Source organism: Apium graveolens, chromosome 2 (assembly GCF_009905375.1).
Source record: "Apium graveolens cultivar Ventura chromosome 2, ASM990537v1, whole genome shotgun sequence".
Taxonomy (NCBI): Eukaryota; Viridiplantae; Streptophyta; class Magnoliopsida; order Apiales; family Apiaceae; genus Apium; species Apium graveolens.
In genome coordinates, this window is record NC_133648.1 from 277,746,064 (window position 1) to 277,759,066 (window position 13,003).

At 34.4% G+C, this 13,003-nt stretch overlaps 1 protein-coding gene across 1 annotated transcript; it reads right to left on the reverse strand.

Moving 5' to 3' along the window:
* Positions 1-1,222: 1,222 nt before the first annotated feature.
* Positions 1,223-4,947, reverse strand: LOC141708518 (F-box protein At4g22390-like). The gene is made up of 2 exons (XM_074512184.1): positions 3,459-4,947; positions 1,223-1,725 (listed from the first exon to the last, which is right to left on the reverse strand). The coding sequence occupies exons 1-2, from the start codon at positions 4,594-4,596 to the stop codon at positions 1,709-1,711; spliced, it is 1,155 nt and encodes a 384-aa protein (XP_074368285.1). The 5' UTR covers positions 4,597-4,947; the 3' UTR covers positions 1,223-1,708.
* Positions 4,948-13,003: the final 8,056 nt, after the last annotated feature.

Here is a 13,003-nt window from a genome sequence, read left to right on the forward strand (position 1 = left end):
AATTGATCATATCACATGAAAATTATTGTTAACTCAATGTTTAGAAACAACAATCGCATAAACTGGGATTAGAGAAACGGCACCCTAACAATCTACATGTCGAATATCAGGTTTAGACATGTCGAAGACGCCCCATCCATATACATGTCAGATATCAGCTATATATATGCCGAAAGTGTAAAATCTCGAATGATGAATAATCTTTAATTGTGAAAGGTGAGTTATTGCAATAATCACCACGGTTCCAAATTTGATGAAGGGTCTTCAGATCACTAAAAATATCAACAAAATCGTTTTCAACAGATCTAACGCCAAATAGACCCAATCACAACTGAATAAAAATATAACAAAAATACTTCAAAAAGAGAGACAAAACACAAATTTCAACATGAGAGACGCGCAAACATCCAAAAAATTGAATTTTATTGACAGGAATTTAACGGGAATAAAAAAAATTAGGGGTCAAGACTTTACACTAGAAAAAACCCGTTAAAACCCCTCTTTTAATTTGAGAAAGGACAAACCCTAATTCTAAATTGGGAGTAGAAAATTAAGGGATTGAAATTTTATACCGGAAAAAATCCATAAAACCCCCTCTTTTTTTAACTTGAGAAAAGACAAACGCTACCCCTTAGATGGGAGCAGAGGGGGGAGCCTCCGCTATAGTCTGCATCGAAGATGCTCTAATCCTCGAACCTAGAAACTGCGCAAACCTAGTTTGATTAGTTCATTGCTATCAGTTAAAAAACGCGGGTCCATATTTCTTAGTATTTCTGTTAGATAAAAGAACGTAGGTCCCTATTTCTTGTACCAAAATCGACAAAAAAAACATGACAATAATGTAAGCACAGTTTATCGCTAAGAGATTTTGCTTAAACTACTCGAGTTTCTTCTAAATGAGCAATTTGTAAATATAAAGTATAAGATACGGAGACGTGACAATAGTCTATCTTTAATATCTGTCGTACTTAGAACCCGGAAAATAATCAATTGAAGAAAGCGCCTAACTTCTTATTCCAGAACAAACACCAATTTTGTGGCTTCTTATCTGGCAAGGTAGACTAGAGGCGTGATTCACGGAAGTCTTATATGTTATATTCAGATCATGTTACTAACCTGGACATGGCTGATAATCAACATGTCCAGGTTAGTAAAATGCGCCAAAACACGGATCGAACGATCAGTACTTCAATAATTTTTAAAGATGACTGTAGATCGCAGAGAACGTGCACATAAATTCCTGTAACAAGTTCTGTTCAAGAACCATTTGAGTTCCATAACAAATGTAACTAAGAGTTACTTACAGAACAACTTTTCCGTCACTACAAAGTTAACTGATTATATAAAGATCACTTAAGGGTATACACAGCAATGTAACATAAGTGAGAGAAAGATGTCACTATACCAAAGAGCTCAAATGAAATGAAGCAAGAACCATGAATGTGCATAGACAACTGCTAAAAACACCCCAGAGTCTGACCAAACAAACCGAATATCTCACTCGTGACGAGATTTAATCAAGGTCAACACAACCAACAACAAGAAGTTAATACACAACAAACCCATCCATTGCAAGGTTATAGTACTTTCAATTCTTGGATCGTATATAGCCATTCGATTTTCCTGCCAAATATGAAGCATAAAGCAAAGAAAGATTGTAACAGCTCTGCTACCAATAGCACTTCACTTGATGAATTGCGGTTAGCTTCTAGTCAATGGACGATCCTGCAAAATGTTAGATAGAATACATGAACATCAAGAAAGATCTTAAATTTAAAACTACAGTTACGCAATCACAGCGCTAACTAGAGGCAAGTGGCAATAGAACTTATATACCACTATATAACAACTGAAATAGGCATTAAATTATTATTAACCTGTTAAAACCCCAGGTTACATTCTTTTATGATACTAATAAAGAATAGACGGAAAAATTTAATAAACTACAGATTGATATGCTACAAAGAGATGTTTTCAAAATTAGCACCAACTGCTGCAAGGTTAAAGAAAAAAAGAGCTGCCTTTCATTTATTATACATTGGAAAATGGTTAAGGTTTGGACAGGATGTTCTAAACCACATTTACAATAACGACTTTGATTTAAAATATAGTCAAGGATTCTTCTGATTTTCTTGCACTACTGACTTCGGCTGGTTAATGCTGGGAAAAAGCTGCAAACGTAGATTTCATTGTGTTAAATATAACTATACCAGACCATGTTTTAATAGTGGATATAGACCAAAAAGTAAAAAACAAGTCAATATGTAAGCACAAATTGACATTCAGAGTTTTTGCTATACTGCTCGAGTTTCTTTCTCTGTTGGCATGTGGTTGATAGAATATATAACATAGGACTATATGATGAAATTCACGACTTTGACATATCTTAGGGCTCAGGAAATATTCAATTGAAAAACAATGTTAAGTTGCTAGCTAAAAAGTTTTTAATTAGAGGTGAACTAATCACTGTAACTGTTAAATGCTGCCATTTAGATCACCAAATGATAGATTGGTAAACACCAACATATATGCTGATGACTAGTTCATGGGTAATAAAATTCACCAGAGCTTAGATCCCACAACTATACTTTACATATATCCTTGGTTTCTATAAATTATACAAACAATAATGGGCCAGATTGATTGAGCTGAGATGTTTTTGACGGTACTCATTTAGATTTTCATTAGATTTGTTGGGGATAACAATTTCCTTTGGCTTCCTAGCACTCTATTATGTAGACAAATGATTTAATCATTAGAGAAGCTGAGTGATAATAGCTTTTAGTTTATGGGTTGTGAGCAAAGGAGAAAAATTGGTTACATTTTCCACCTCGGTAAGGACAATCAGTCATGCATATTTAATAAAAAACTGAATACTATTCCAAGTCCCAATACATAGTTCTCTCTTCTCTTTACATGTAAAATATAAAAACGAAAAACAAGAAAGAACAGCAAAATAAATTAATTAGATCTCTCAAGTGTCCTGTATCAAAATTTCTTTACAGTTGGATATATATGTATATATATATGTGCTATTAAGTGATCATATGGATATATATATATATATGTATGTGCGTCTGTGTGTGCGTGCGCTATCAGATTGTTCAAGGGTGTGTATCTATGTTATATAAGAAGTTTTGAGTCGTCATATAACTGTGAAAATTGAAGCCAATGTGTGCCAGCAATGTAATAACAAGTAGAAGAAGAATGCGATTCTTCCATACAACCAAAGAGATCAAATGAAATGAAGCAAGAACGATGAATATGCATTTTAACGGTTTAAAAAACAGCCCAGACCAGAACTATTCAATTAACCATTGTATTCGAGTGACACAAACCGTAACAAGAATAAATATAGGAATGATAAATGTACCAAAATAGAATAATGCAACAAGCAGTGATAATGAGAAAGTGCTGAGTAAAAATCAAAAGTATATACAAAAGTGTTGCTAATTTACCTCTAGATCGTTTCTTCCCAGTTATTGACTTAGTTGGCATATTACCCAGTGGTTCAAAACCATTGAGTGAAACAAGTGTCTTTGCGTATTTTACAGTTGCACAAACGTTTTCTCGAACATGAAGTTTGGTCTCTTCCGTCTCATAGTCATACAATATATGGTGTATGAACATATCGTGATCAGGTACCATTTTTCCAAAAAAGAGTCCTGCACCCAAATAACAATATAGCCACCAAAGCGAGCCTGGATAAGCATTGATCCTGAGCTTTTTAGTCCACTGCATCTGCCCAGAAACGTCATCTAATGTCCATAGAAAAATTCCTTCTGCATCACCAACAGATTTAAAGACAATACCAACAGAACCTTCGAAATCCAGGACATTTGACATATTTTTTCCAAAAAAATCCGGGACTCGAATTAGCCCAAAAACCTCTCGATGCAAATCAAATGTGATCAGTTCACTTCCACTCTTGATATACAGAACCCCGTTAACAACTATATCAGTTTGTCCGAATCCATTCAACTTTCTCATAATACGATCCTCAAATCGTCTCCAAGAATCAGTCTTTGTGGAATACACATACACTTTCCGCATGAAATCCTTCGAATTTTCATACACCATCTTGAGGACCTTGTAGTCATCGGAGATAGAATCATAACCAAACACTACCTTATCATATCTAAGCAAGCATGGCGGGCGATTCCTGGTAGCAGGAGGAAGTTTCTTGAACTTCCCGATTGACGGATTCCAAAGGTAGATAGCATCATTATCATCACATAAACAAACAATGCCATTATAAGAACAACTTACAACATTACATTTCTCAAAAAGACGAGGGAAAGGATTAACAATATTTGTACTAGGAAGACCGGCAGCCCTAGGATAATCAATAATGAGTAATGTGGGAGTCATAAGGGCACGGCGGAGTTGAGACTCAACGAAAAGAGGGTTCGAGATCACGGATAGCCATGTCTTGCAAACGGATTTGCATCGAAGCAAAAAATTGACTCCAAGTCTCAAGAAAATATTGGTAAGAAGCTCTTCGGGTAAATACACAGCAAACTTCTTGCCCTTATATACATAACCAATAGAGTCGAATAGAAACAAGAATCCTATGCCGTATTTTCTTTGAGACATTTCGACAAACGTATACCAAGCAATCTTCTACTCTGCCCCTTTTATATCTTTTCAATGCAAATTCAGATGAGATGTTTCAAGAATGCTTCATATTCATGAGGATTGGAGAGAGAGAGAGAGAGAGAGAGAGAGCGAATTGTAAAAAGAAGGAATGTTGAGAGAGAGAGAGAGAATTGTAAAAAGAAGGAATCTTGAGAGAGAGAGAGGGGGGAGAGAGAGAGCTGTAAAAAGAAGGAATATTGATCAATGAGTTTTCAGAATGGGAGGGAAACTAAAAGATGAGTCTGCTGCTCTAGTTTGTAGTTAGTTGTTGCGAGTGAATTCTCAGCTTTAAAGGGTTAAATGTGACAAAATGCCAAACTGAAATTGTTATTTGACTCGTAAAATCATGATAACAGTAGATTTCTTTTTCATATTGAAAAAGAAATAAGAATGGGGTTTTGTTTTTTACATAATTTTCTTAGTTTGAATAATTTTTGAGGTATTGAAAAATTAAAGCCATTTATGTCATGATCTCACGAGGTAAATAGCAAATTTTAGTAAACATATTTAATTCCAAAGAGAACCTTATTTTACCATTTTTGAATTTTGTATTATTTAAATTTCCGATTTTAATGAAATGATCAAACTAAATTAATTGATTATCAGTTTGAGTCAAATTTACACCTATATTTATAGTCCTATTTATATTTGAGTTGAACACGGAGGTTAAGAAAAATGACAAAGTTGTGATTTTAAGTAAAAAAAGTGAGTAAAATAATGGAACCGATTAATATTATATATGTAAATTGGGTATAGTGGAGAGAAACAGCGAATATAGTTACTTTTATATTATAAAAAATTTACTAATTTTAGAAATTTTTAAAATGCAAATAACTGAAAGTGACATCCCAAAAAAGGAAAATGTTACAAATGAGAGGTAGTACTCATATTAACCACACATTTATTAAAAATAACTCTAATTCCAATAAATTATATGATTTTTGAAATCAAGTACAACATCCTAACATGCTTATATAAGGTTTTAAGGGGGCGTTTGGTTCATGGTTAATGAGGCCGGTTAACGGAAATCGGAATCTCAATCTCATATGTTAGTATTTGGATTAACAATTTGATGATTGGGAATGAGAACTTCATTCCCATTAAATGGGTAAATCATTCCCCATTTAACCCTTGGAATATCATGTCATTCCCTTTCCCATTAGCCCCCATTCCCATACCTCTTATTCCCATTCCCGTATCCGATTCCAACTAATGATCCAAACGCCCCCTAAGATCTTTAAGACGGGTTAACAAAATCTTCCAAGAAAGAACACGAAGAAGGATTAAAATGATTTGATAATAATATGCACTAAATTTTAATATGTATGATGAGAAAGAAAGCATGATGCACGTTGCCATAAAAGACCTATTATTTAAGAGTTTTAGGTGAAAATTTCATCATGGACAGAAGTGCTCCAAATAATAATGCTCGGTATTAATTTTTGATGTGTACATGTCTCACTCGAAACATTTTATCAGATTCACGTTCAAGAACAAATTGATAGTCTAAACAAATATGCTTTATACGAGAAAGAAAGACTAGATTTGAACTTAATATTCAACACTAGTGTTGTCACAAAATAAATCTATTAGTGATAATTAAAGTGGCATACGACGCTCATGGAGTAAGTTCTTAATCCGTTAAATTTCAGTTGCAACATTGTAAACAATTATATTCGGCCTTGAAATAAGATCGCAAGACATATTTTTATTTAGTGGACTTCCAAGAGATAGGATTTCAACCTAGATAGACAACATATCCGGTCGGTTATAGAGAGACATAAATTTTTATCTCCATCCCAATTTTAATCACTTAAGGCATTAAAAGTAAGGCTGAAGTTTTTATTAAAGTAGAGACTATGATGAAATTTATATTTTAATTATTCCAGAACTAGTTTAAGTGCGGTTCAATATATTTCAGTTGGGGAATACATGTACAGAAATAACCGGTTTACAACCAACCGAATGCTAGGACGTGTAATGGAAATGTACTATAAACCTTCTAACAAGTTGATGATAAGGAGTTGGATCAATAAAGAGCTTTCATCTGAGTAAGAGATGTGAAATAACTATTAGGAATTATGTGCACTTTTAATGATGCACAAAACATATAGCACAATATTTTGTTAATTAGGCATAGCTATCTTTGGCTAAGTTGTAGCTCTATAGTCATTGGTGGAGTAACTTATCTGTAAAATGATTGCGTATCATTTTTCATGTAGATCTCATATGATAGTCAATATTGTAACTATTCTTTTTATAGTCATCTCTAATTCAATTGATAAATATAATAGGGTAGTGAATTGTAAATACTCGATGCCATGTAATTCTATTTAAATGAAGTGAGATAATCAATGGCTAAGGAAGAACACTTTCAACTTCTAAGGAATCAGCTCATCAACGGCTAATGAATTAGCTCATCAATGGCTAAGAAATGTATATTATGAATGGCTAGTGTAGCAAATAACAATTGATAGTGACCTAACTTAGCACATATACCAAATCTGACAAAGCGCACGGGCTGATAAAAGATCTCAGTTTGAACAATTTTAATCTTTTTGAACTGTTTTTTGATGGTGAACAAAGTAATCTAACTTGTAGAGATAATATATTTCAACAGGGATAATAAAATATGCACAGGAACATGCTATCTTTCAAAACTCACTTAATTTTATATTAAAATCAAGTATGTGTTTTGCTACAAATTTATGGGTTCTTTTTATGTTAAGAACTCAGCTTCTATCTTGAGAGAGTTACAAGATTTATAGATCTATTTTGTTACAACTAAAATAAAGCATCTAGTGTTTACTTTATAGAACAGTAAAAACTAGTTGTACACAGCATGCAATAGCATGTACTAAACCCTACTTTAAGTTAACTAAAACTTTCTATTTCTGGCTTAGTGTATCTTTGCAAATCGTGCATGTTTGTGACTTTACTTTGTCAGTTAATCTTGGCATTTGATCTTGTACTCTTCAAGCTGCTTTTGTAGACTTTTCAAATTGGTGATTGATTTGTTTGTTGATTGATAATCTTGGATATTTAACTGGTCTGCACTTTGTACTTTGAGTTTTACCTCGAGATCTCCAGTTTGTTATATAGAGAACTCGACATCTCGATAAGTATAATGACTTATCGAGATCTCTCATTACTTTATAATTGTTTTGACTTATCGAAATTTCTGAGTTCTCTATAAGAGAATTTAGCTTGTCGAGGCCTCTAAATTTCTGCATGTAGAATTGACTTATAGATATCTCCAATCTTCATGTCTTCATTTTGACTTGTCGATATCTTTGAGTTCTCTAGTGCAGAAATGACTTGTCGATATCTCAGAGATCTCTAGTGATACTTTGACTTATCGATATCTCTGAGATCTCTAGTGATAATTTAACTTGTCAATATCTCCAATCTTCACATCTTTATTTGGCTTGTCGATATCTATGAGACTTCTCTATAAGATTTATGAACTTCTCGATAAGTCATTCTGGAGTTCTCGAATGACTTCTCTATAACACTTAATCTGTGACTTGTAGATTTCTTGACTTAAAATGTTTTTCACAAAACAAATTTATTCAACTCCAAACTTCTTCACACTTTTTCCGAGGCATGATCTTCGTGATCTTCTTCCAGAGTTTATTCTCAGGCTTGGGACTATTTACAGAAAAAAAATTCTCCAGTCTAATCTATTTACATTTTTACATATTTAAGTGATACAATACAAAATGCAAACTTAGATTATCATACAACTTACTTAGGGTTGTCAATTTGACTTAGTCTTGTTATAGCACAGACATGTCTTGTACAACGATCTCCCCCAATTTGTGAGAAGATTGCTTATCACAAATTCATGCCTGTTAAAAAGACTAATCCTAAGCTACAATGGACAGTTAGAATTTACATAAAAATTGACACAAATATAACTTTATACATAAGGTGATTTCTTGAGTTTAGCAGATATATACATCAGAAAAATGTCTCATCTCCTGTTTCTTCTCTAATGAGGTCCTTTAAGTATACAAGAATTTCCAGTTCATCTATGATTGGTGTCCCTCTTAAAGCTTCCACAAGTTTGAGTTTATCATGTGTTGAATAACTACTCAGTAAATCAATCCTAAATCTTGAGAATGTGTCATCTTTGACATTTAGAAATCTTCCATCCTTGGTAACTCTGCTCATCCCTTTTTCCTTGAGATCTTCAGATTTTTGAATGTACATTATATCTTCTTATCATACTTTCTCTTCCTCTCCTCATATTCAACCTTGTTTCTTGCTCTTCTTCTTCTTTTTCTACCAACCATTCAGCTAAAACAGATCTCCATGCCTTAGTTGCAGTATCCCTATCCTTCAGTAAGCTTATCACTCTTTTGATCTCTGTGGGTGAAAAGGTGTCCATTAAGTTGCTGCCAAGAAATGTGAAGGACCCATCCTGATAGTAGATTCTTACTTCCCTTAGTGTTACAACCCAAACTCCGACCATTTCTTTAGCTAATTGTTGAAAGTAGTCTTCATCTGAGATGCACCAGTTTAAAGGTAGAAAATTACTTTGATTGTAACAGTTCCAAATGGCCCTCTCAGTAACTTGCATGTTCTTAGGTTTTCTCCCAACAGACTTGTAGTGAATTTTGGTTGATGGCTTAACAGAAGGTAGGTTTGAGATTTTCTTGAGAAATGTTTGGTTTGAGGTGATTGGTATTTTTAGAAAGGTGTTAGCAGTTTGTTTGTACAAGTACTTAGGTTTTGAGGTTTGAGGTGGTTTAGTGTTTGATTTTGTTGGCTTAGAGGGTTGAGCTTAGTTAATTTGGATTTTTAGGGTTTGTTGTTGTGGTTCTAAGTTATCTTGTCTTTTCTTTCTCCTTCTTTCTTCTCCTCTCTTCTTGTCATCTCCATTCTTCTCCTCCCGCTTCTTATCTTTGCTGCCAGTTTTTCTAGAGGATTGACTTGGATTTGAGCCAGAAGGAGGTTGATCATTTTGCTTCTGCTCATCATCATCCTTGTCATCCTTTAAGTTATAATCCGTGGTTGGCAACATGATCTCTACATTTGAAAGATATCTCCCCAAGATTCTGATCATTTCCTCATCTTCAAGTTTCTTGTTTATCTTGGTCTTTAGATCAGTCTCAAGAGTCATAATCAGTCTCAAGTTGTTTCTTACACAATTCTTTGGAACTGTGAAGAATCTACATTTCCTGGTTTGTGAACAGATGTAGGAAGTCCCCTTGCTTGGATAGAGATAGGCTTCAGGAAAAGTAGCTATCTGTGTATTTTTTAGTTCCTTTAGAAGTTAGGTGTCCTCTGGAATTACTACATGCACTTTATCAATTACCACATCCAGCTCAGATGCTCTCAGTTTTTGAAGATTGGTGAGAGACACCTGGAGACATATGTCCAGTCCACAGTCATTTACATTAGCAACAATCCTTTTCTCCAGAAAGTTGTCAACCTTGACAAGCACCACTGTAACAAAGTTTAAGTTGTTGGCCAAAGTTTTCTTGTATATGATTTAGTTGTTGTGGGGAGACACCCTCAAGACTGTCAGAAGTTCATTGAATTCTTGATCTTGACAAGGTTCTTATGCAGCTTTTAGAAGTGTTTCCTTTCCCACATCTTTAGATATTTAAGCTTTTGAAGAGCTTTGACCATGATGATTTGTTGATATCAATTTGCTAGGCTTTTTTGACTTACCAGCATCCATGGATTGCTGAATCCTAGCTTCTATATCCCCCTTAGTCTTGGGAACAGGCATGAGTAGGGGAGTTGGTAATTCTGGCTTCATAGACTCAGGAAGTGCAGATAGTGGAATATTGAGCTTGCCCATGATGGCTCCCAAAGCAACAAAATTCTGCATTTTTAAGTTCTTGTGAGAGTCCACAAATGCTTAAATGTCTTCATGTTGACTCTGCACCAGTGTAGTGAGAGCATGCACTTGAGCTGTGAGTTTGTGTTATATATATCTGTGATTTCATGTCTAATAATGATTTGTGTTTAGTTTTCAGATCTTGACTAACAGGACAAATCAGGACTTGACTGGAAATCAATACTTATACTGAAGTCAGAACTTAAGATATCAGAACTTAAGTTATCAGAACTTAAGATATCAGAAGATATTTATCAGGAGATAATATCAGTTTAGATAAGGAAGACGGCTGATTGAAAGGAAAGAAGATCAAGACTAAAACAAGAAGAGATATGCATGGAGAAGAATTCTATGAAGAATAGAAGACTTGGAAGAAAAGATAACTAATTGATATATTTTAGGATACAGAATCATATTCGATATCAATTAGAAGATTATCTTGTAACTGTGTGTCTATATAAACACAGCATAGGGTTTATACTATAAGTGTTATCTTAATCGAGAATATTATTAATTGTAACCCTAGCAACTCTCATGATATTTGTTCATCACTGAGAGAGAACGATTTGATTGTAATACTGTTTTATTAATAAAAATTATTCTGTGTTTCATACTTGTGTTCTTAATTTGATTTGATTGTACTATACACTGTATTTAACCCCCTTCTACAGTGTGTGTGACCTAACAAGTGGTATCAGAGCAATCTGTTAACACATATACAATAATGATCCAAAACAATCGTGTTTGAAGAAGAACAAACTCTAACCAAGCCCACCAAAACTGAAGAAACTCCAGAGACTCAAATCCATAATCGATATGAGACAATTAGGGTTCCCATACTGAGACCTTCTGAGTATCCCATATGGAAAGTGAGGATGACTATGTTTCTGGAAGCTACAGATCCAGAATAACTTGACAGAATTAATGAAGGACCACATAAGCCAACCAATCTCTCTGTTGTAGTTGCAGATCATCCAGCAAAGATCGTACCAAAGGAGAAAAGTGAATATACAGCTGAAGATATCTCATCCATTGCCAAGGATGCAAAGGTAAGGCAATTGCTGCATAGTGCCATTGATAATGTCATGTCAAACAGGGTAATTAACTGCAAGACTACAAAGAAGATAAGGGATGCCTTGAAAACAAGATGCCAGGGAACTGATGCAATTAAGAAGAACAGGAGGACTGTACTCACTCAAGAGTATGAGCACTTTGACTCAAAACCTGATGAGTCATTAACTAGTTTATATGACAGATTTGTCAAACTCTTGAATGATCTGTCACTAGTGGATAAGGAATATGATCTTGAAGATACTAATCTTAAATTCCTTTTAGCTCTTCCTGAAAGTTGGGATTTGAAGGCAACTACTATAAGAGACAACTATGCTCTTGATGAAACTACTCTTGATGAAATTTATGGTATGCTCAAAACTCATGAACTTGAGATGGATCAAAGAAGCAAGAGACAGGGGAGAAATTCAAGAACAGTTGCTCTTAAGGCTGAGGAGGAATCCCCCAAAGAGGTTGCCTCAAAGAAAGGCAAAGGAAAGGCTCTCATCACAAAGTCTGATACTGAGTCATCAAGTTCTGATAATGATGATGATTCAGAAACTGAAAGTCTATCTGAGATGGATGCTGATGAAGAGATGATGAGATTGTGTGCTCTTATGGTGAAGGGTATCACAAAGATAGCCTACAAAAAATTCAGAAGGGGAAAAAAGTTTCCAGGAAAAGTGGAAGTTCTGATAAAAAAGGATTCAGAAAATCTGAAAGCAAAGCTGAAAAGTCTGACAGAGGAGATTACTCAAATGTTAAATGCTACAATTGTGGTGAGAAAGGCCACATATTTCCTGATTGCAAGAAAGGAAAAGTTGAAAAAGGCAAGGCACTTGTCACAAAGAAGAAAAGCTGGACAGACACTTCAGATTCTGAAGATGAGGTGAACTATGCCTTGATGGTAAATGCTGATAGCAGTTCTGATGCTGCTGAGTTAAAGGTACCTCAAACAACTTATGCTTTTCATACTGATGATATTACTGAGTTGAGATCTTATCTTAAAACCATGTTCATTAGCTATAGAGATCAGACTTTAACACGTGACAGGTTAACTTCTGAAAATCTGGCTTTTAAGAAAAGGAATGACTATTTAGAAAGGAGTTAGTTATGTTCCATCAAACTCAGAAAGAAAGAGATGATGCTTTTTATGTTAGAGATGAAGTGTTAAAATTGAATCAATCACTAAAAACTGAGTTAGAAAAAGAAAGAGAGATTATCAGGACTTGGACTAACTCTGGCAGAACAAATCAGAATTTACTAACTAGTGGAAACTGGAAAGAGGGCTTAGGTTATGAAGATGATAAAAGTGAAACAGGAACTGAACAAGTTAAGCCAATTATTGTTAAACAGACTAATAAGCCAAAGGTAAATCCTGTTAAGTTTGTAGCCGTAAAGTCTGATATTGATAAATCATAAGTTAAAGAGAAATTAACTTCTGACAAACCAAAACAAGAT